General features: G+C 34.5%; 1 protein-coding gene across 1 annotated transcript; it reads left to right on the forward strand.

The window, feature by feature from the left end:
• The first annotated feature begins 3,287 nt into the window (after positions 1–3,287).
• Positions 3,288–10,109, forward strand: LOC127704236 (RNA-binding protein RO60-like). Its single transcript, XM_052208191.1, has 2 exons — positions 3,288–3,589; positions 8,334–10,109. The coding sequence occupies exons 1-2, from the start codon at positions 3,378–3,380 to the stop codon at positions 9,781–9,783; spliced, it is 1,662 nt and encodes a 553-aa protein (XP_052064151.1). The 5' UTR covers positions 3,288–3,377; the 3' UTR covers positions 9,784–10,109.
• Positions 10,110–24,571: the final 14,462 nt, after the last annotated feature.

Genomic DNA, 24,571 nt, shown 5'->3' on the forward strand with positions numbered 1-24,571 from the left:
TTTTCAAGATTGAAGACTGGGGGATTCTGTAAGAAAAAATATCATTAAATGCTGATGGGATGGTTAACATGATGACATCTTTATTATTTTATCTGAAACTGCTGCAAGAAGGTGATTGTTTTTTTAAGTGCTATAAGATAAATCGGTTGGCACAAATGGCGGCATAGGTTGCACATAATATCCTCTTAGATTCTGACAAATATCATATTATTTTACTTTTTAAAACTTCTAGGACAGAAATAACATGGCATATTGTATAAAAGGCAAGAATGATCTGTAAAAATTGTATTCTCATTTAGTTCTGATCGGGATACAAGGAATATACTTTGAAACTTTGATTGATGATTGTGATGCTATGCATCTTCCTTCTATGATAGCGCAGGTGGCATTTTGCTCCCTATAAATCTCTATGGAAAGCCATATCTTCATTTTCTCCGAAACTACACAGGCAAATTTATTCAGTCCAATTAGGAAATCTATAAAACATGAGGTTTTCTACAAAGGACATACGCAAGTTTTTTTTCATTTTGAGGCATTTTTATATTCTGATCGAATCGAACAATTGGAATTAACATCCTTATAGAAATATATATCAAACACCCCCTGGAACCTCTAGTTTCACATGAGATTGTATGATATCAATTGACCTGTCACCAGGTATTTTGACTGAAGATTTTTCTGTGTTTGAGGACATGCCCGAATCGCACTTCCCACCCATATCACCATTTTACCATAAATATCTATCAATCCTAAACAGTGCTACGACAGTATTCTAATTCCATTGCAGCGATCCATTCTTTAACCAGTATACCTCCAAACGAGAGAAATTATTCGTATTTAATTGTAGTTTTGAAATTTATTATAGACTTCAACACACCCAAGGCATCGCAGGTCCGTGACTGAATTAAAGTGTCTACGCCTTATTTTGAGCCCTGATTTTAAGTAATCGTATTGTCATCTAAATTAGTAAAGCCATGCTGATTATAAGGTGTACAGTTTTCTCTGCTTTTAAAATCTTTCTGTTTGAACCCGGAAACTACATGTGACATAAAGGTGTCAGACCAACAATTAAAAATCCCTATCTGTTCAACCAAGTTTTGCAATTTTCACAGCTTTTCTAAATATTTTACCTTAAGTTTAACTTCATAGAAACAAGGTATATCCTGAATCGTACAGGTATCACCTTTCTACATGCCAATTTTCAACATACCTTTAAAATTTAATAAGAAAGAAGAGGTCTCCCAAATAGAGGTACCACTGAAAATAACCCTGGTTTTCTGGAAATCTTAAATTAGTATACTATGGAGCGCATTAATCCTCAATGTTGAATGCAAACTCATAGACAAGTAAATTTTGGCTCAAAATGGTCTTAATATATTTCTCTTTCACCAAAAGTTTCATTTCTGCAAATTTATTGGTTAGTTTAAGTAAACAATGACATCAAATGCACTATTTTTTGTCCGAGTAGGCCTACTTTCACGTTCTAAATTGGAGGGAGTAATTGATGGTCTGACCCCTAAACTATTGGTATTGGTATGGGATTGACCCGGAACTTGTAAATTATTGGTAATATTAATTATGTGGAAAACAAAAGGTCCTAAATGGAATCGTGTAATATATAATCAACACCATTGTCCTATGTGTCACTGTGTTCTAATATAAATTTGAGTTCAAGAAGAAGAAGTTTAATTTCCATTAAATGGGCTTACAGGAGCATAGTACAATATGACACAATAACAAAAAGAAACAACAATAGTCTAGTAGAATACACACAAAGAAAAGAAAAAGCAGGTTGAACATCATGAACTACACACATTATGATATTATGAGCATGCAGATGCACAAACCTGGGTTGACTATATAGGGAATCACTGAAGCATGACTGGAGCGGGTCCCCTCTTAGGCAGTCAGTGGGCCCCCGCTTATTAAAATTTCTGGATCCGCCACTGTCCTCGTGCCTAATGCAGAAGTGGTTGGATACAGATTGTAAGATGACCCGATTGCAAGAGGCACCAAGGGACGATGCTAAATTACATGCCCAAGTTTTCATAGTACAAAATAGAAAAATACTTAAATATAATATATATGAGATTAATTCTGATTGTCAATGATAAAATAAATACAAGAAGGTACATTATTATTATCATAGGTGAGTCTATGTAACCAACACGCCATCCTCGTGACTGGTGAAGATAAGCTAGATCTAGTTTGCCTTCATCATTTAAACACGCATTCAAATCACAAGTAGCGGCCAGATTAGATATTGGTTAGGAATCAAGTGCTTTAAACTGTTAGGACACAGTGAGTTGATCATGGAGTACATGCAGTTTCTTCTAGTTAAAGACGGTGTATATGAAAACAAAACATGTTATTCATTACCAATTTCATTTGAGGTGCACCTAAGACGTATTCTGTTTTGTCGAGAAATATAGATTTCACCACTGCAACAAGTGTGTTACGATATTTCTCCACTCGAGACAGTTAAATTTTAATATTTAAAGCGCGAGGCTTGCCGAGCTTTTTGAATAATTAAAATTTAACTGTTGAGAGTGGAGAAATATCGTAATACACGAGTTACGAGTTGTAGTGGTGGAATCTGTTTCTCTAATGATTTTTATCCTTCCTTTTCCGTGAAAGATTTTCAGAAAGTTGTGCTCTTTATATGTGACGTCATCAGGCATGGTCGCCTTTTTTCATGACGTCATAATAGGAAAATTCAGAAGAAACCAAGAAAATTTGACGTCATAATTAAATTTCGACCAATCATTTGCCGAGAACAGATATTTCACTAGTGAGGAGAAATATTTTTCTCACACCGATCAAGAAATGTGAAAATGGCACAAAAATTAGAGAAACACAATTATAGTCTACCTTGAACAATTCGAAGTCTATGTGAGGAAACACGCAATCGAGTAAAATATCTCCAGCGCTCAGAGGATCGCAAACCAAAATTGGTTTTGAAAGTACTATAGTTACAGAGCTTTGTTTCCATCACTATATACTCCAACACCAAAGCGAAACTTATCATTCATACTTCCCGCCAACAGAATTTTTTACTGTAATACCGCTGATTGCGCGCACACTGAACTTTTTGAAAACGAAAGTAAACAAAACTATTTTAATCACGAAATATGCTTGTAACTTGATTTTCTTTTAACGAACCTAACCACTAAATCAAAGAGTGTAATAATCATTGGTTTGTTATGTTTGTTTTTGTGCAATATGATAAAAATCTGCAAACAATGTACAATGGAAATCCCCTTTACTATTTATAGGAACATTCTAGCACGCAGAACGGTTACGGTGTAAGGTGCGGTAGCCATTTTTTTGGTGTAAATTGATATATTGTCTATTGTTTATATATCTACGATTTAAGAATGTCATTTTTAAACCAAACACAACCGTCTGGAGACCCAGTATCGCAAATGGAGGCACTTGTTGGACAAACAAAGAATAAAGCTGGAGGTTTCTCATACCAAGTTGACGATTTTACTCGTCTATTGAGATTTCTGATATTAGGGACAGAAGGAGGAACCTATTACAGTTCCGAGAAAGAACTCAAACGAGAAAATGTTCAAAGTATAGACAGGTAAATTAATATAAGATTTAATATATGTTTACAATACATTTGAATTAAAAATTGTATTCGTGATTTTAAATTACATAACTTCCTGTGTCAATACTTTATAATATTGATTGTCTTCGAAAAGTTGTGTCATGGTTCACAGGCATGCGGTTCACAGGCACTTGTTTCTAATAATCACTCTGTGCATGGGAAGATCGACTATTCATATTCTGAGACGGTTCTTCTGAAACTACTATAACAAATTTAGTCTCAGTACTATTTTTATGTATGGATATTATATATATATATATATATATATGTATAGTCGACCTTCCCATGGATAGATACAATTACCTGCAAGGCCGTAACTAGGCATATTATTTTAGTGAGGCAGTACTGATAGCCGAGCGGAGCGAGGCGAAAAAAATTGAGCCGAGCGAAGCGAGGCGAAAAATTTTGGCAGGGGGTCTGGGATAGATGGTGTAAAATCCTGCATTCTGGGCATTTACAGAGAGCTTGACATCGTTTTTATTTTTGGACACTTTTTATATATTTTTCATATTTTAAGACATGTACTAACACCAAATTTTTAACAACTTTATCTAAATTTATATGTCAGATAAACATTCAAATATCAATTTGAGTCTGCCGCCAGAACACAGAACAAACATCGACTCAGTAGCAATTGTTATTCAAATTGGAGTTTGCCAATTTTTCTATGGCCGGTTTCGTCAAATCGTTTCAGAATATTTGGTTTGCTGACCTCCTTATCGCGATGAACATGGAGCATGGCAAGACCCCACAGTCTCTCGCCACTCATGCATGCTCTTTCCCAAGTTTTCAGTCGTCTCAGGGCAGAAAACGAACGTTTACTGTAATACAGCAAACACTCGTCACTGATATTTTAGATCGAGAATCGAATAATGAGAGGGGTAGGAGGGGTCCGATCCCGAAATCCCATATTAAAAGAAACGAAATTCCGTAGTCCCGAATTAGAAAACACGAAATACCGTTTAAAAGGTCCTACCGTCCCTCAATAATGTCAAAATTGGATTACGGGATGTTCTTAAAAATTTTAAGGTAAAAGAAACATGGATAAAAACTAATCCATGCAGGTTTCATATTATTTATATTTTGTTTATCTGTAAAGAGAACGAATAAAGTTGGGGAAATGAATATGCAGACAGGACTGCTACCGTGCGGGTGCCCCAGTACTTGATTTGTCAGTCTATTTATTGTTTTTGGATTAGTTCCATTGAAAATATATTCAATACTCGAACTCTTAACACCTGTTGTAATCACAAACAACATCAGTTAGTTCACTAGAACTATTCCTTCCTCACCTTCAGTATCGCTTTTCCTTTTTCTGCAAGAGCCTGTTTTAACCAGAGATCGGATCCATGATGATTACCGTTACTAGGTTAATGTAATCGAGAAACCCGGTGAGATGTTGAGTTATATCCGGGAAGAGCAATTTAAAAGGAACGATGTGACTCAAGTTATAGAAGAAATTAAGGTTGAGACAGAAAAAACAAATGACTATATTTCGTATTTAAATACCATAAACAAATACACCAAAAAAAAATTCAGTGTCGAGATTTTAGTGAGGCAATTGCCTCACTTGCCTCAATGGTAGTTACGGCCTTGGTACCTGTGTCATGGTTTCATGTGTTTCTATGTCTATGTGAATATCTGACCCCCTGCCAAAATATCTTTGACCATATGTTATTGAAAAGCATGATAAATGCAGGGTATCTTATTTCGTTTACCAACACCTTAGTGTAAATATATTATATATATATATATATTTACTTTGTATGTCGTCCTGTGATCCTGTGAGTCACAGTATAATATATTTACACCAAGATGTCGTTAAACGATATTAGATACTGACTTTTAAAGCACATGTACAAATCATTAGTTGCAAACTATGTATTTTGATTTACTTGAATATAACCAGCTCCTGACGACAGTATAAAAAGACGTAGTACTTGTTATATATGATTGCAGATGAGACAACTCTCCACACAAAACCAAATGTCACAGAAATTAACAACTAATTACTATAGGTCACTGACAAGTCTTTTTTTTGCAGAATATACTTATGTTAAATTAGGAATATATTACCTCAATTTGACTGATTAATCAATTGAAGAAACGTATCGGTCTTCACATGGTAGGATGGTTCAATTCCCGGCCTGGTAATTCCAAAGATGTGAAAATTGGTATAAAGAACTATTATATTTGCTGCTTTTCAGCCAAGCACGCAGTATTAGGAGCACGGCTAAAACTGGTTACAGATAATCCTCTTGCAGATTGTTACCTTGTGAACTAGGTTCAACTAGCAAGTGCAAAATCCTGATCAGCATGTCGGTCTAATACAAAGCAAGGTTCATATTGATATCACATCAAAATATTATTGTCCTGAATACACATTTAATTTGCTACTGGACATTAAACAACCACCCATCATCATCATCGATTGGTCATTACCGATCTTGGTGTCAGCGGAAAATGGCCTACTAGTTTATTCATTAGCAAATACTAGTATTAAATTCTTCAATGCACTTAAAAAATATACCATTTAAAAAAAAAATCTCTCGGGGATGTGGAAATCATCTCTTAAGGCCAATAGAATCTAACTATAATTTTCGTCAAATTCTGCTTCAGGCTAGTGAATAAATTATCAGTGATGATCCTTAGCTTATTTTGACATTGAACCAACTTGGCTGCTAAAGGTGAATTAATGTTTCATTACATCACTTTCATTAATGATTGAACAAATAGGATTCACATTTAGAAATTTCGTATATATCATAGCTATTCCCCTTTAAGATTTTTGATTTAAGACCTAGTTTTCAAGTTGTTCCAAATCAGGGTCCAAAATTAGAATTTGTTTGATTCATCAAAAATTGAATAATTTGGGTTCTTTGATATCATGACGAATCTATCATGTATTTTATTTAGATTTTGGTCATTTGCCCTTAAGAGGTAAATGTCAAATTTCAAATTTTTAAGTTCTTAGACCTCATTCATTCTGTTTCAGAAACCGATGTTGTGACAAATATTTAATCACAATCCTAAATCAGAGCTGTATGAAGCTTGAATGTTGTGTCCATACTTACACCAACTGTTCAAGGTTCACCTCTGCAGTCCGTATGAAATTGCGCCCTAAGCATTTTATTCTTATTGACCATGGTATTTTTATACGACCGCAAAAAAATTTTGTGGTCGTATATTGGTATGACGTTGGCGTCGTCGTCGTCGTCGTCGTCCGAAAACACATTGGTTTTCGCACTCTAACTTTAGTTTTAGTGAATGGATCTTTATGAAATTTTACCATAAGGTTCAATACCACAAAAGGAAGGTGGGGATTGATTTTGGGGGTTATGGTACCAACTGTTAAGGAATTAGGGGCCAAAAAGGGGCCAAAAATAAGCATTTTTGTAACTTCCAGACATAACTTGTGTGTTAGTGTATGGATCTCTCTGACATTGTACCACAAGGTTCCATATCACAAAGGGAATGCTGGGATTGATTTTGGGGGTAATTGTCTCCAAATTTTAGGAATTAGGGGCAAAAAAGGGGAAAAAAACAAGCATTTTTCTAGTTTCATGACAATAACTTGTGTGTAAGTGTATGGATTTCTCTGACATTGTACCACAAGGTTCCATATCACAAAGGGAATGCTGGGATTGATTTTGGGGGTAATTGCCTCCAAATTTTAGGAATTAAGGGCCAAAAAGGGGCAAAAAACAAGCAGTTTTCTAGTTTCATGACAATAACTTTTGTGTAAGTGTATGGATCTTTTTGAAATTGTACTACAAGGTTACATATCACAAAGGAAAAGCTGGAATTGGGTTTGGGGGTAATTGCCCAAAACGTTTAGGAATAAGGGGCCAAAAATAAGCATTTTTCTAGTTTCCAGACAATAACTTGTGTTCAAGTGTATGGATCTCTCTGAAATTGTACTGCAAGGTACCATACCACAAAGGAAAGGCTGGGATTGATTTTGGGGGTAATTGCCTCAAAATTTTAGGAATTAGGGGCCATAAAGGGGCAAAAAACAAGCATTTTTCTAGTTTCAGGACATTAACTTGTGTGTAAGTGTATGGATCTTTATGAAATTGTACTACAAGGTTCCATATCACAAAGGGAAAGCTGGGTTTGAGTTTGGGGGTAATTGCCCTAAACGTTTAGGAATTTGGGGCAAAAAACAAGCATTTTTCTAGTTTCCAGACAATAACTTGTGTTCAAGTGTATGGATCTCTCTGAAATTGTACTGCAAGGTACCATACCACAAAGGGAAGGCTGGGATTGAGTTTGGGGGTGATGAATCATAAGGGGGTTCAAAAAATTTGGGGGAGGGATTTTTTTTCCCCTTTTTTTTTCTTTAAAATTTTCCATTTTAAATTAGTTATTTCTGATTTATATATAAAAGCAAATAATAATGATATGGTTTGAATAGATAAATTAAAATTTTTTAAGTTCTTAGACCACATTCATTCTGTCTCAGAAACCTATGCTGTGACAAATATTTAATTACAATCCAAATTCAGTGCTGTATCAAGCTTGAATGTTGTGTCCATACTTGCCCCAACTGTTCAGGGTTCGACCTCTGCGGTCGTATCCAGCTGCGCCCCAGCGGAGCATTTTATTTCTTTTGATCTGGGACTATTATACTAGTCCCAGTAAGGTAGTTTTGATTAATTGGTTTATGAAACATGTCTAACTTAATTATTTCAGAGTTTAGTGACTTATATTTCAGGCTGATAATGACTGATCAGGGTGAAAAGGTTGTAGAGTTGATTCGTGATGTCAGCGTCCATGGTAGAGCTTGCAAGCAGAATACCACTATCTACGCCTTATCAGTTTGCGCAAGATCAAACGATTTGAAGACAAAAAATGCTGCATATCGTGCACTAAGTGACATTTGTCGCATTCCTACACATCTATTTGAATTTGTGAAATATTGCGAGAATGAAAGTGCAGGGAGCGGATGGGGTAGAGCTCATAGAGTTGCCATAGGGAAATGGTACAACAGTTACAAACAGGATCCACAGAAACTAGCATATCACGTGACAAAATACCAAAGTCGACATTCTTGGAATCATAAAGATGTACTTCGATTGGCTCACATCAAACCTGAAACAAAGGCAATTAATAAAGTCATTAAGTATATTGTCAAAGGTCTAAACGAGGCAAAAGCTGACCCATTACCGATGGACGATGATGCGAAAGATCAAGAAGTTTTAGATTTCTTGGAAGGTGTTGAACATGCAAAGAAATGTCCCCGTCAGGAAATTGAAAAAATGAGAGAGCTAATTGCCATCCATCAGCTAGCAAGAGAACATGTTCCAACTACAATGCTGGACTCTGTTGAAATTTGGGACATTCTGTTCCGACAAATGCCGATGACGGCAATGATTAGAAATCTAGGGAAAATGTCCAGTCTTCAGATGTTTAAATCTGGTGAAAAAGAGGGAAAATTTAGAGAAGATTTGGTGATTGAAAAATTGGGCAGTGAAGAATTATTGAAGAACGCGAGAATACATCCGTTTACAATAATGACAGCTTGGTATCAGTACCAAGCTGGGAGGGGAGAAAAAGGAAAGTTGTCATGGCCAGTAAACGATAAAATTGTGAACGCTTTAGAGGGCGCTTTCTATAAAGCCTTCCGATTTGTTGAACCAACAAACAAAAGGTATCTACTAGCTGTTGATGTCAGTGGATCTATGACGGCACCTGTTCATGGTTCCAGTCAAATTACCTGTCGTGATGCCTCTGCTGCTATGATGTTACTGACCGCAAAAACAGAAAAGACCTGCGATGTCCTAGCGTTTTCTGAAAATTTTACCAAACTAGACGTTTCAGCAACAGACAATATGAAGTCTGTCATTGATAAATGCTCGCGTTTACCATTCCAACGTACAGACTGTTCGCTTCCAATGCAGTACGCCTGTAAGCAAAAACAAGAGTATGATGTGTTTGTCGTATACACAGATTCCGAAACATTCTTTGGAAATATGCATCCATCAAAAGCTCTTGAAGAATACAGAAAATATTCCGGAATCCGAGACTCGCGTCTGATTGTCTGTGGAATGGCTACTAATGGGTTTAGTATTGCTGATCCGAGCGACAAGTTTATGATGGACGTTGTTGGATTCGACACAAATGCACCGAAAGCCATGGCATCCTTTGTTAAAGGGGAATTATAAGATACTTCCATGAAAAAAACATGTAAAAATATATTCTTTCATCAAGAATTTTTGACGTTCGTTAAGCAATCATTATCACGAAATACTACACACATCATCTTATTCTGACATTTAAGAAAATTTTACGCTTTAATTTGTAGAAGAAATTATTTGTACATATAACATCCATATTTTACTTTCAAAGATACATTTCTCGATAGGCCATAGAGTAAGTGTGGCAATATACTATAGCAAGTCCGGTTACTTTTATACATACTTATATCTTTGTTTGTTTGTTACTTGAATTGTTTTTGATTTATTTTATTGAGAAGAGAATGTTTTATTAATTCGTTTGACTGTATCATGTATTAAGAACATGCGATATATTCAAGAAGCGATGAGCATGCAAAAAGGAGCTGTTAGTGTTAGTATTTGTCATTTCTGGGTCTTTTTTTTTTTGCTCACTATGCGGTATGGGTTTCGCTCATTTTTATACGACCGCAAAAAATTTTTGTGGTCGTATATTGGTATGACGTTGGCGTCGTCGTCGTCGTCGTCGTCGTCGTCGTCGTCGTCGTCCGGCGTCGTCGTCCGAATACACATTAGTTTTCGCACTCTAACTTTAGTTTAAGTGAATGGATCTCAATGAAATTTTACCATAAGGTTCAATACCACAAAAGGAAGGTGGGGGTTATGGTACTAACAGTTAAGGAATTAGGGGCCAAAAAGGGGCCAAAAATAAGCATTTTTGTAACTTCCAGACATAACTTGTGTGTAAGTATGTGGATCTCTCTGACATTGTACCACAAGGTTTCATATCACAAAGGGAATGCTGGGATTGATTTTGGGGGTAATTGCCTCCAAATTTTAGGAATTAGGGGCCAAAAAGGGGCAAAAAACAAGCATTTTTCTAGTTTCATGACAATAACTTGTGTGTTAGTGTATGGATCTCTCTGACATTGTATCACAAGATTCCATATCACAAAGGGAATACTGGGATTGATTTTTGGGGGTAATTTCCTCCAAATTTGGGGAGTTAGGGGCCAAAAAGGGGCAAAAAAAACAAGCATTTTTCTAGTTTCAGGACAATAACTGGTGTGTTAGTGTATGGATCTTTATGAAATTGTACTGCAAGGTTCCATATCACAAAGGGAAAGCTGGGTTGGAGTTTGGGGGTAATTGCCCTAAACGTTTAGGAATTAGGGGCCAAAAAGGGACAAAAAAACAAGCATTTTTCTAGTTTCCAGACAATAACTTGTGTTCAAGTGAATGGATCTCTCTAAAATTGTACTGCAAGGTACCATACCACAAAGGGAAAGCTGGGATTGAGTGTGGGGGCGATGAATCATAAGGGGGTTCAAAAAATTGGGGGGGGGGGATTTTTTTTTCCTTTTTTTTCTTTAAAATTTTCCATTTTAAATTGGTTATTTCTGATTTATATATAAAAGCAAATAATAATGATATGGTTTGAATAGCATACATGTGAACCTCCCGACAGGAGTACAATAATCCTGTTTTCAGGAGTCTCCTCCCGACCTCCGGTTGAAGAGGAAAATTATAATCCCGTGTATGAAATTTTTCATGAATGAAAAATTTCTGCTCAACATATCATCTCAGGCATCTGGTGTAACTCACATTACCTGAAGTTATATTTTACCTGTAAATCAATTAACATGCATAATTATATGGCTTCACTTGTCAGCTTGGGTGTCAAACATACTGGTAATCAACGATTTTTTACCTCAGGCTAACTGCCGTTGTGTAACAAAAACTGTGTATTTATTGGGTTACTTCCCTTGATTTATCCTGTTTTAAGTTACTTTCCTTTTAATAATGAAAATTTTTAAAAGAATATAAATAAAATATAAATTGAACAAATAATCATAAAAGGATGGTAAATAAATGATTTTAAATGTCTTAGGACAAATAAAAAAATAATAATTTGAAAATTATTTGAGGATTCTATACTTCCTTTCAAGGCTTAAATTGAAATTTATATAATAACTATGACCCTTGTTTTACAGTTAGAATGATTTTCTGAGTATGCAAACAAAAGCTATTTGCAGATAGTTAAACAAATGTTCTGGTTGCAATAAATGTTTTATAGAATATGAAGTAAAAAATTTAAAGAACATACTGAAAAAAAAAAATGTTAGATTGAACATGTAAAATATAAAGATGGAGAAACTTTATAAGTACAAGGGTACTATAAACATAATAAATTGGATGGAAAGTTGAAGAAAACACACTTTAAAAGACCATTTTTACAGCACACGGTTACATTTACGACAAAATTTATGTCGATTAAAAACCTCCTGATCTGAGTCCTAATCTCCTGACCAAAATTTCCCAATCTCCTGATCTGAGTTTCACAGTCCATCACATATATGAATAGGTAAATTAAAAAATTATAAGTTCTTAGACCACTTTCATTCTGTGTCAGAAACCTATGCTGTGTCAAATATTTAATTACAATCCAAATTCAGTGCTGTATCAAGCTTGAATGTTGTGTCCATACTTGCCCCAACTGTTCAGGGTTTGACCTCTGCGGTCGTATCAAGCTGCGCCCCAGCGGAGCATTTTATTGAAGGACTTTTATGGGTCATTTGGTCTCTGGTGGAGAGTTGTCTCATTGGCAATCATATCACACTTTTTTATTTTTATACGACCGCAAAAAAATTTTTGTGGTCGTATATTGGTATGACGTTGGCGTCGTCGTCGTCGTCGTCGTCGTCGTCGTCGTCGTCGTCCGGCGTCGTCGTCCGGCGTCGTCGTCCGAATACACATTAGTTTTCGCACTCTAACTTTAGTTTAAGTGAATGGATCTCAATGAAATTTTACCATAAGGTTCAATACCACAAAAGGAAGGTGGGGATTGATTTTGGGGGTTATGGTACTAACAGTTAAGGAATTAGGGGCCAAAAAGGGGCCAAAAATAAGCATTTTTGTAACTTCCAGACATAACTTGTGTGTAAGTATATGGATCTCTCTGACATTGTACCACAAGGTTCCATATCACAAAGGGAATGCTGGGATTGATTTTGGGGGTAATTGCCTCCAAATTTTAGGAATTAGGGGCCAAAAAGGGGCAAAAAACAAGCATTTTTCTAGTTTCATGACAATAACTTGTGTGTTAGTGTATGGATCTCTCTGACATTGTATCACAAGATTCCATATCACAAAGGGAATACTGGGATTGATTTTTGGGGGTAATTTCCTCCAAATTTGGGGAATTAGGGGCCAAAAAGGGGCAAAAAACAAGCATTTTTCTAGTTTCAGGACAATAACTTGTGTGTTAGTGTATGGATCTTTATGAAATTGTACTGCAAGGTTCCATATCACAAAGGGAAAGCTGGGTTGGAGTTTGGGGGTTATTGCCCTAAACGTTTAGGAATTAGGGGCCAAAAAGGGACAAAAAAACAAGCATTTTTCTAGTTTCCAGACAATAACTTGTGTTCAAGTGAATGGATCTCTCTAAAATTGTACTGCAAGGTACCATACCACAAAGGGAAAGCTGGGATTGAGTGTGGGGGCGATGAATCATAAGGGGGTTCAAAAAATTTGGGGGGGGGGGATTTTTTTTTCCTTTTTTTTCTTTAGAATTTTCCATTTTAAATTGGTTATTTCTGATTTATATATAAAAGCAAATAATAATGATATGGTTTGAATAGCATACATGTGAACCTCCCGACAGGAGTACAATAATCCTGTTTTCAGGAATCTCCTCCCGACCTCCGGTTGAAGAGGAAAATTATAATCCCGTGTATGAAATTTTTCATGAATGAAAAATTTCTGCCCAACATATCATCTCAGGCATCTGGTGTAACTCACATTACCTGAAGTTATATTTTACCTGTAAATCAATTAACATGCATAATTATATGGCTTCACTTGTCAGCTTGGGTGTCAAACATACTGGTAATCAACGATTTTTTACCTCAGGCTAACTGTCGTTGTGTAACAAAAACTGTGTATTTATTGGGTTACTTCCCTTGATTTATCCTGTTTTAAGTTACTTTCCTTTTAATAATGAAAATTTTTAAAAGAATATAAATAAAATATAAATTGAACAAATAATCATAAAAGGATGGTAAATAAATGATTTTAAATGTCTTAGGACAAATAAAAAAATAATAATTTGAAAATTATTTGAGGATTCTATACTTCCTTTCAAGGCTTAAATTGAAATTTATATAATAACTATGACCCTTGTATTACAGTTAGAATGATTTTCTGAGTATGCAAACAAAAGCTATTTGCAGATAGTTAAACAAATGTTCTGGTTGCAATAAATGTTTTATAGAATATGAAGTAAAAAATTTAAAGAACATACTGAAAAAAAAAAATGTTAGATTGAACATGTAAAATATAAAGATGGAGAAACTTTATAAGTACAAGGGTACTATAAACATAATAAATTGGATGGAAAGTTGAAGAAAACACACTTTAAAAGACCATTTTTACAGCACACGGTTACATTTAGGACAAAATTTATGTCGATTAAAAACCTCCTGATCTGAGTCCTAATCTCCTGACCAAAATTTCCCAATCTCCTGATCTGAGTTTCACAGTCCATCACATATATGAATAGGTAAATTAAAAAATTATAAGTTCTTAGACCACTTTCATTCTGTGTCAGAAACCTATGCTGTGTCAAATATTTAATTACAATCCAAATTCAGTGCTGTATCAAGCTTGAATGTTGTGTCCATACTTGCCCCAACTGTTCAGGGTTTGACCTCTGCGGTCGTATCAAGCTGCGCCCCAGCGGAGCATTTTATTATAATTATATACTGGTCACAGAAATGAAAGTACATTAGAAAAGATAAAATTAGCATTACTTGGTATGCCTTTCATCTAGTAAAGTGATAAATACTAGTAAAGAGAATCCCATTAAATTTCAGATTATACTAGTTTTTATACGCCCGTTTACGGGCCGTATTTAGGTATACCGTTGTCCGTCGTCAACATGTCAGACATTAACTCAAAAACGCTTTAACCGATTTGCATAAAACTTTGGTGAATTGTCTATATCTATTGACGTGAGCTCTCTTTTGTTTTTTATAAATTTTAGATTTTACGTTTCCGAGTTATTGGGTTTTATTCATTAAAAAAAAGGGGGATTTTCCAGTTTTCGGACAATAACTCAAGAATGCTTTCACCAACTTGCAAGAAATTGTGGTGAATTGTTTATATCTATTGACATGAGCTCCCTTTCGATTTTTATATGTTTTAGATTTTACGTTTCCGAGTTACAGGGTTTTATTCATAAAAAAGGGGGGATTTTCCAGTTTTCGGACAAAAAATCAAAAATGCTTTCAGCAGTTCTTATGAAACTTTGGTGAATCGTTTATATCTATTGATGTAAGCTCTGTTTAGAATCTTATAAATTTTACATTTTACATTTCTGAGTTATGGGGTTTTATTCATTAAAAAACATTAAAAAAGGGGTGATTTTCCAGTTTTTCGGACAATAACTCAAAAATGCTGTCAACAATTCTCATGAAACTTTGGTGAATTGTTTATATCTATTGATGTAAGCTCCCTTTACATTTTCAAAAATTTCTAATATGACATTGAGAATTAATTGAACTTTAATTGTTTATAGTCTGACAACAGATTTACTAAGTATTGCGCAACAGCACAGTGTATTGCACAACAGCAAGAAATCTTTAATTGAATATAAATTCAATTCATATAACCAATTTCAAGTTCTTTGACTACATTTATTCAGAAACCTATAATATGTCAAATATTTAATACAATCCAAATTCAGACCTGTATCAAGCTTGAATATTGTGTCCATTTTTGTCCCAACTGTTCAGGGTTGGACCTCTGCAGAATTACAAACTTAGTAAGGGGTGACCGAGTAATTTTTTCTGAATTTTGAATTGTAGCAATTTTCATTTAAGTATATACATGTTGTACATTTATGGTTTTCATCATGCCTCTTAAGAATTAAAAAAAGACTGTTTGTCGTACTATTTGAATGAATTTGTAACTGTTATATTATACCATTCAAATTAAAAACAACTAATTAACTTGTGTATTTTTGTCAGCAAATTCATTTCTTTTCACAAAGTAGTGGCACAGTAAACATGATCACTAACACAAACATTACAATTAGTGTTCAATATGCAAACAAATATGTGCATAAAATTGAGAATGGAAATGGGGAATGTGTCAAAGAGACAACAACCCGACCAAAGAGTAGAAAACAGCCGAAGGACACCAATGGGTCTTCAACACAGCGTGAAAATCCCGCGAAGGGTCTTCAACACAGCGAGATAATTCCGCACCCGGAGGCGGGCTTCAGCTGGCCCCTAAACAAAAATGTAAATGGACGTCACACTAAACTATTCCGCACCCGGAGGTGGGCTTCAGCTGGCCCCTAAACAAAAATGAAAATGGACGTCACACTAAACTCCAAAATATATAAATGAACTAAAATTAAAAAACATACAAGACTAACAAAGGCCAGAGGCTCCTGACTTGGGACAGGCGCAAAAATGCGGCGGGGTTAAACATGTTTTGTGAGATCTCAACCCTCCCCTATACCTCTGCCCAATGTAGAATAAACAAACACACAGCAATACGCACAGTAAAACTCAGTTTAAAAGAAGTCCCAGTCGGATGTCAGAATAGGTAACAAAAGAAACTAAGCAAAATGACAATGATACATAAATTAACAAAGGACTACTAGCACTTACTGACATGCCAGCTCCAGACCTCAACTAAACTGATTGAGAGATCATGCCTATTATTAGTCCCCTACCGACGAAATCGAAGGGGACTTTAGGTTTGCACTCCGTCTGTCTGTCTGTCTGTCTGTCTGTCTGTCCATCCGTCAGTCCGGCAAATCAGTTTTCCACACTTTTTTTCTTCGTGCTTGAAGATATTAATTTGATATTTGGTATATTGTTTTATCATGACAAGTTACAGATCAAGTTTGAATTTTGTTCTTGTTTGATAATTTTGTGCAGAGTTATGGTTCTTGGACTTAGAAAATTCACTCAAATAATCAGTTTTCCACACTTTTTTTATGCCCTGCTGTAGCGGAGAGGGCATTAAGTTTTACCCTTGTCCGTCTGTACGTACGTCCCTCCGTACGTCCTAAAATTGGTTTCTGTTCTCTAACTTAAGTTTGCCTCAACCAAATGTTATGAAACTTATACACAATGCTTATTACCACAAAACACAGATCAAGTTTGAATTTTGGTGGCGTCACTTTAACCGTTCTAGAGTTATGCCCCTTTATAAATGGAAAAATTGTAAAAATTTTAGTTTCCGTTCTCTAACTTAAGTTTGCCTCAACCAAATGTTATGAAACTTATACACAATGCGTATTACCACAAAACACAGATCAAGTTTGAAATTTGGTGGCGTCACTTTAACCGTTCTAGAGTTATGCCCCTTTATAAATGGAAAAATTGCAAAAATTTTAGTTTCCGTTCTCTAACTTAAGTTTGCCTCAACCAAATGTTATGAAACCTATACACAATGCGTATTACCACAAAACACAGATCAAGTTTGAAATTTGGTGGCGTCACTCTAACCGCTCTAGAGTTATGCCCCTTTATAAATGGAAAAATTGCAAAAATTTAAGTTTCTTCTAAATATCAAGTAATTTTTATACGACCGCAAAAAAAATTTTGTGGTCGTATATTGGTATGACGTTGGCGTCGTCGTCATCGTCGTCGTCCGGCGTCGTCGTCCGAAGACACATTAGTTTTCGCACTCTAACTTTAGTTTAAGTGAATGGATCTCAATGAAATTTTACCATAAGGTTCAATACCACAAAAGGAAGGTGGGGATTGAATTTGGGGGTAATGGTACCAACAGTTAAGGATTAGGGCCAAAAGGTGCCAAAAATAAGCATTTTTGTAACTTCCAGACATAACTTGTGTGTTAGTGTATGGATCTCTCTGACATTGTACCACAAGGTTCCATATCACAAAGGGAATGCTGGGATAGATTTTGGGGGTAATTGCCTCAAAATTTTAGGAATTAGGGGCCAAAAAAGGGGCAAAAAAAAACATTTTTATATGGACAAATACTTTAGTACAAAACATAATTTAAAGCTGTGTAAGGGAGATAAATCAAATTCATCATTAGAATTACCTCCCTTACACTGCCTTTAAATTATGTATAAAGTAATGGTTAATGAACAATTAAGACAATTTAAAACAGTGTAAGGGAGGTAATCCACGTACAACGTTTTGATTACTTCCCTTACACTGCTTTTAAATTATGTTTAAAGAAATGCATATTTATAAAGGAAGACCAGTAAAAATATCTGCAAATGTTACATCTTTTTTTTTTTACAAAAAAATTCATATGAAAGATTTGACACCATATTTTAAATTCTATTATAAAATAGATTAAGATAGCACTATGGTAAATTTGAATGGATAATTATGGTTGTAAATTCCATTGGAAATTTGAATTGAGATTATGACCATATCTTGAGGGAAAGAATTTTTTTGGGGAAAAGGCGAGGGGGGGAGGGGTAAAAAGAAATTGTGGGGGGTCAATTTTTTCTCATTTCAGATTTCAGAAATTAAAAAGAATTATTCTTCAAATATTATTTTCAAATTTCAAATATTGAAAAATTTCAAGAAGTAATCTTTAATTGCACAGTATGGCTCATTAGATTTGTAAAATCTTTGACCACATTTATTTATTTGTTATGCCAAATCTGACTGTGTATTTAGATTTTTAATTTTGGGGTCCAGTTTTCAAATTGGTCTACATTAAGGTCCAAAGGGTCCAAAATTAAACTTATTGATTTTAACAAAAATTGAATTCTTGGGGTTCTTTGATATGCTGAATCTAAACATGTATTTAGATTTTTGATTTCGGACCCAGTTTTCAAGTTGGTCCAAATTGGGGTCCAAAATTAAACTTTGTTTGATTTCGACAAAAATTGAATATATGGGGTTCTTTGATATGCTGAATCTAACCATGTATTTAGATTTTTTATTTGTGGGCCCCGCTATCAAATTGGTTCATATTGAGGTCAAAAGGGTCCAAAATTAAACTTAGTTTGATTTTAACAAAAATTGAACATATGGGGTTCTTTGATATGCTGATTCTAAACATGTATTTAGATTTTTGATTTCGGGCTCAGTTTTCAAGTTGGTCCAAATTGGGGTCCAAAATTAAACTTTGTTTGATTTCGACAAAAATTGAATATATGGGGTTCTTTGATATGCTGAATCTAACCATGTATTTAGATTTTTTATTTGTGGGCCCCGCTATCAAATTGGTTCATATTGAGGTCAAAAGGGTCCAAAATTAAACTTTGTTTTATTTCATCAAAAATTGAATTATTGGGGTTCTTTGATATGCCAAATCTAACCGCGTATTTAGATTTTTAATTTAGGGTCCAGTTTTCAAATTGGTCTACATTAAGGTCCAAAGGGTTCAAAATTAAACTTAGTTTAATTTTAACAAAAATTGAATTCTTGGGGTTCTTTGATATGCTGAGTACAAACATGTGTTTAGATTTTTTATTTCGGGCCCAGTTTTCAAGTTGGTCCAAATTGGGGTCCAAAATTAAACTTTGTTTGATTTCAACAAAAATTGAATATATGGGGTTCTTTGATATGCTGAATCTAACCATTTATTTAGATTTTTGGGCCCCGTTATCAAATTGGTCCACATTGAGGTCAAAAGGGTCCAAAATTAAACTTTGTTTGATTTCATCAACAATTGAATTCTTTGGATTCTTTGATATGCTGAATCTTACCATGTATTTAGATTTTGGATATTGGACCATAATAGGTAAATTAAAAAAAATTAAGTTCTTAGACCACATTCATTCTGTGTCAGAAACCTATGCTGTGTCAAATATTTAATCACAATCCAAATTCAGAGCTGTATCAAGCTTGAATGTTGTGTCCATACTTGCCCCAACTGTTCAGGGTTCGACCTCTGCGGTCGTATCAAGCTGCGCCCAGCGGAGCATTTTATTAAAATTGGAGTTATCTTCCTTTGTCCATGATTATAGTTGAATCAACTACAATCAATGCTTTATACAGTGCAATGCTCAATTTTGTCTTCCACTGATAAAACACAGATCAAGTTGAATTTGGGTAGTGTCACTTTAACCATTATTGAGTTATGCCCCTTTATAAATCGAAAGATTGCAAAATTTTTAGTTTCCATTCTGTAACTTAAGTTTGCCCCAACCAAACATTATGAAACCTATACACAATATTCATTACCACAAAACTAAGATCAAGTACAAATTTTTTGTTTCCGTTTTCTAACTTCAGTTTGCCTCAACCAAATGTTATGAAACTTGTACACAATGATTATTACTACATAGTACAGATTAAGTACGAAATTTGGTGGCGACACTTTTACCATTCTTGAGTTATGTCCATTTATAAACATAAAAATTGCTGAATTTTTTAGTTTGTCTCAACCAAATGCTATAAAACTTATACTCAACCGTTCTAGAGTTATGCGTGTTTACAAATAGTAAAATTGCTGAATTTTTAGTTTCTGTTCTCTACTTAGTTAGTCTCAACCGAATGTTATGAGACTTACACACAATGCTTATTACCACAAAACTCCGATCAAGTACAAATTTGGGTAGCGTCACTTTTACCGTTCTTCAGTTATGTCCCTTTATAACTATATGATATGCAAGCGGGGGCATCATCTGTGTCCACATGTGGACACTATCCACATTTATTTTGTCATGCTTGAAGATATTGATTTAATAATTGGTATATAGTTTTATGAAGTGAAAGTTACAGACCAATTTCAAATTTTGTTTCGGTCTGATGTTTTTGCGCAGAGTTATGGTCCTTGGACTTAGAAAATTCACTTAAATAATCAGTTTTCCACACTTTTTGTCATCATGCTTGAAGATATTGACTTGATATTTGTTATATATAGATATAGGAAGATGTGGTATGAGTGCCAATGAGACAACTCACCATCCAAGTTACTTTTTATAAAAGTAAACCATTATAGGTCAAGGTACGGCCTTCAACACGGAGCATTGGCTCACACCGAACAGCAAGCTATAAAGGGCCCAAAAAAATTACTAGTGTAAAACCATTCAAACGGAAAAACCAACGGTCTAATCTATATAAAAACGAGAAACGAGAAACACGTATGAACTACATAAACAGACGACAACTACTGTAATCAGATTCCTGACTTAGGACAGGTGCAAACATTTGCAGCGGGATTAAACGTTTCAATGGCACCAAACCTTCTCCCTTTTCTGAAACAATAGTATAACATCACAACATAGAAAAACACACTATAAAATCTCTATTGGAAGGCTTAACTCAATCAAAAAACGTAAATTAACACACAATGAACGAATAAATTTGACCTGTGACACCTGAATGCAAATACAAGTTAATAAAAAATTACAAGGGATAAATAATTAAAGTCAAAAGTTAATAAACAGGTTTAAACAAAGTTAAAGTATGATATCATTGTGAAATGTCAAACAATTTTTAGAAAATCATCACTTTTGAAGAAACCTGCGTCATATTATACACAGGTAAATGAAAATAATTTTGTTGTTAAGTATACTTCTTCTTCTGTGTGTATAAAATCTTCCGTTTAGGAATACCAAGAAATTTCTTTAATATCAATAAAACTAATCTAACACTTGGTACATAGTTATCATATTGTTCCAGTACAATTAATTTTTAACCGGTAGGTGACTATGTATTGTCATGGAATACTCTCAGAATGCTTGTTAATACTACAATACGTGCAGTATACATAGAGGAACATACAGTTTAATCAAGGATTTGTATGGATTTGTCTACAAATACATAAATATACCACATGCAGTCAGGATGAAAAAGTCTGTTGAACTCGGTTGTGTTATAGCACAAGTTCTATTAATACATGACGAACAATCTAATTACAAAATAGATTTTGATATGCTCATACTTTGACGAGTAAGCGAGTTCCAATATATTTGAATTTTAATCAGATTGACATGACGAATAAAGATGTTTCAGACCATGTCTACCAATTGGACTCTAGTTTCATGTCTCAATAAGAAGAACCAGTCTGTTTAATTGGAAAGTGCATAGATTTTAAAAAGACCCCTCCCCCATTTCCTCCCTAAACGATGCCAGTAAATGGTAGCCGAGAGGTCCTAATTTCAAGCGGAGAAAAATGAACTAAGCTCCCAACCGTTTGTCTGTAATAAGCAGGGCTGAAATTTTGTATTCAGATTTACATACATTGTGTATGTGTGTGTATAGACGGCGTGCACAAAGTTGAAGGCAACTGTAAAATGCGCTTTTAAAATTAGTTTTATACAACCGTGTTTAAAATATATTTTAAATAGGAAGTTTTTATATGATAAAATGATGAATGCTAGCCATTAAAATCCACATTACTTATAAAGTTATCAAAATTAAATCTATAAAGTATGAAACGAACATAGGGAAAACGGCAAAATTATGTGAAACTTGTAACATAAAATAAGCATAAAGTAGAGTTTTTGACCTTAAATTTATACAAATTCAACATATTTTCCCGCATTTTCGTATAATAGAATTTTTCGGATTCGGACTATGACGTCATACGAAATTCACCGCAAAAAAATTCAAAAACGGCCATGGTGGATGAGTTTGAAGTGTAGTTCGTTATGTGTAAGAAGTAATAATTTGGAAGGATTAATATTCGAAAATGGTAGAATCGGTAAGAAAAAATATTTAATTGCTATTTTTTTATTTCAAAATATCTTGATATTCCAAATGTGCATAACAAGAGGTTTAAAAAAATCTGCAAAATATGAATGATTCGATAGTCCAGGCTGAACACCTGAACTTTTTTAATGTCCAGCTATTATGTTACAATTTAAAGAAATGACGTATTAACGCTATTTTCTGAATAGGGTCCACGACATAGTCGCTTATTATTTCCATTACACTGCTCTTAGCATGATATATTTATTTATATTTCCAGAATGTGCATATGCTGCACTTTGTTGTTAACTTGAAAAAAAGAAATATGTTGAACGTGTATGTTTAAAGCTATGTGATAAACTAAGTGTCCAGTGTTTTTGTTACGCGTTTGTTTTCTGGGGGAAAATGCCGACGTAGCTTTGTGCACGCCGTCATACTATATATTGCAAGTATTTATAAATACTTAGTAATGTTTCCTTGGAACACATCGGTTAGATAGTCTTGATGTGCTCGAAATCCATGCAGCGTTTATCCATCCCTTGTGTGAAAAACTTTTCTTACAGCTTAAAGGGCTAGAAATTTTTACTTTGCAGTCGTACCAGTTGTTGAACTCGTTACGATGTGAGAATTTTCCCGCACAAGGAATTTGGTTTTATTTTGGAACTCCTCTCACACTTTAAAGTGAGGCTTAACCTTTTTTATTTGACAAAACAACTTTAAATATACTGAAGATATGCAGCATACAGTCAGCACTTTGATTTGCTTATTTTTTTGGCACAAAATAAACAATTTATTCAAGTTGGCAATATTTAACTAAATTTCTCGTGTAGGGCACAGCGTTTGCAAGCAATTATATGTTTGAGGTTGTAAGAATTTTAAGAGGTTAGTCAAATCCCCATTGTATTTGTTTCACCTCCATTTCGAAATTTACTTGACTTTAAATTTTAAGTAGTCTGTATATACGGAAAAGAAACGAGTTTAACTATTTTTACAAGCTCCGGGATAATTAACAAGCCGGAACTTGGTTGAGACGGGAAACGTTGTCTGAAAGGTGAGAGAGAAGAAAAAATTAAAATGTTTTATAATATTAAACAGAATATTGAGTTATCTAATTCCACCACAAACCAAAGTATGACTGTTTATCTACTACGGTAACGGTATAATACTAACATCCTGCAGATTCGCAGTAACTATGAACAATTTATACCACCAACTATACGTCTATGCAAAAACCTTCATGTTTCAATCTAGGAAGGAGAACCAATAAGAAAATTAAAAACGAAACTAGAAAACTTAGATCCCAATAGTAATAAATATATGCCGACACTATACAAGTTTGGAATTGGCAAACAAAAATTATTTTTACCCAACTTAGATATTCTGCTTCTTTCTTAGATTATGTTCTTTATAGAGTTGATATCATTTCTGTTCCATCTTGCTTCTGCGGTGTATCGTGAAGATTCTCATTTCTTTTTGTTATGCCCCCGCCGTAGCGGAGGGGGCATTACGTTTTACCCTTGTCCATCTGTACGTACGTCCGTTCGTTCGTTCGTCCCAAAGTTGGTTCCCATTCTCTAACTTTAGTTTGCCTCAACCAAATGTTATGAAACAATAATACACAATGCTTATTACCACAAAAAAACAGATCAAGTTTGAATTTTGGTGGCGTCACTTTAACCGTTCTAGAGTTATGCCCCTTTACAAATGGAAAAATTGCTGAATTTTTCATTTCCGTTCTCTTACTTTAGTTTGCCTCAACCAAATGCTATGAAACTTATACACAATGCTTATTATCACAAAATACAGATCAAGTTTGAATTTTGGTGGTGTCACTTCAACCGTTCTAGAGTTATGCTCCTTTACAAAGGGAAAAATTGCTGAATTTTTCGTTTCTGTTCTCTAACTTAAGTTTGCCTCAACCAAATTGTTTGAAACTTATACACAATACTTATTACCACAAAACTCAGATCAAGTTCAAATTTGGGTAGGGTCACTTTTACCGTTCTTCAATTATGTCCGTTTATAATTTTATATGATATGCAAGCTTTTAGAAAATCTTAGCTGGTTCCCAAATAACTACATTTAATATAGAACTAGTAACATCGGGTAGTTGTTTACTTACTCCG

This window comes from Mytilus californianus, unplaced genomic scaffold (assembly GCF_021869535.1).
Source record: "Mytilus californianus isolate M0D057914Y unplaced genomic scaffold, xbMytCali1.0.p SCAF_6, whole genome shotgun sequence".
Taxonomy (NCBI): Eukaryota; Metazoa; Mollusca; class Bivalvia; order Mytilida; family Mytilidae; genus Mytilus; species Mytilus californianus.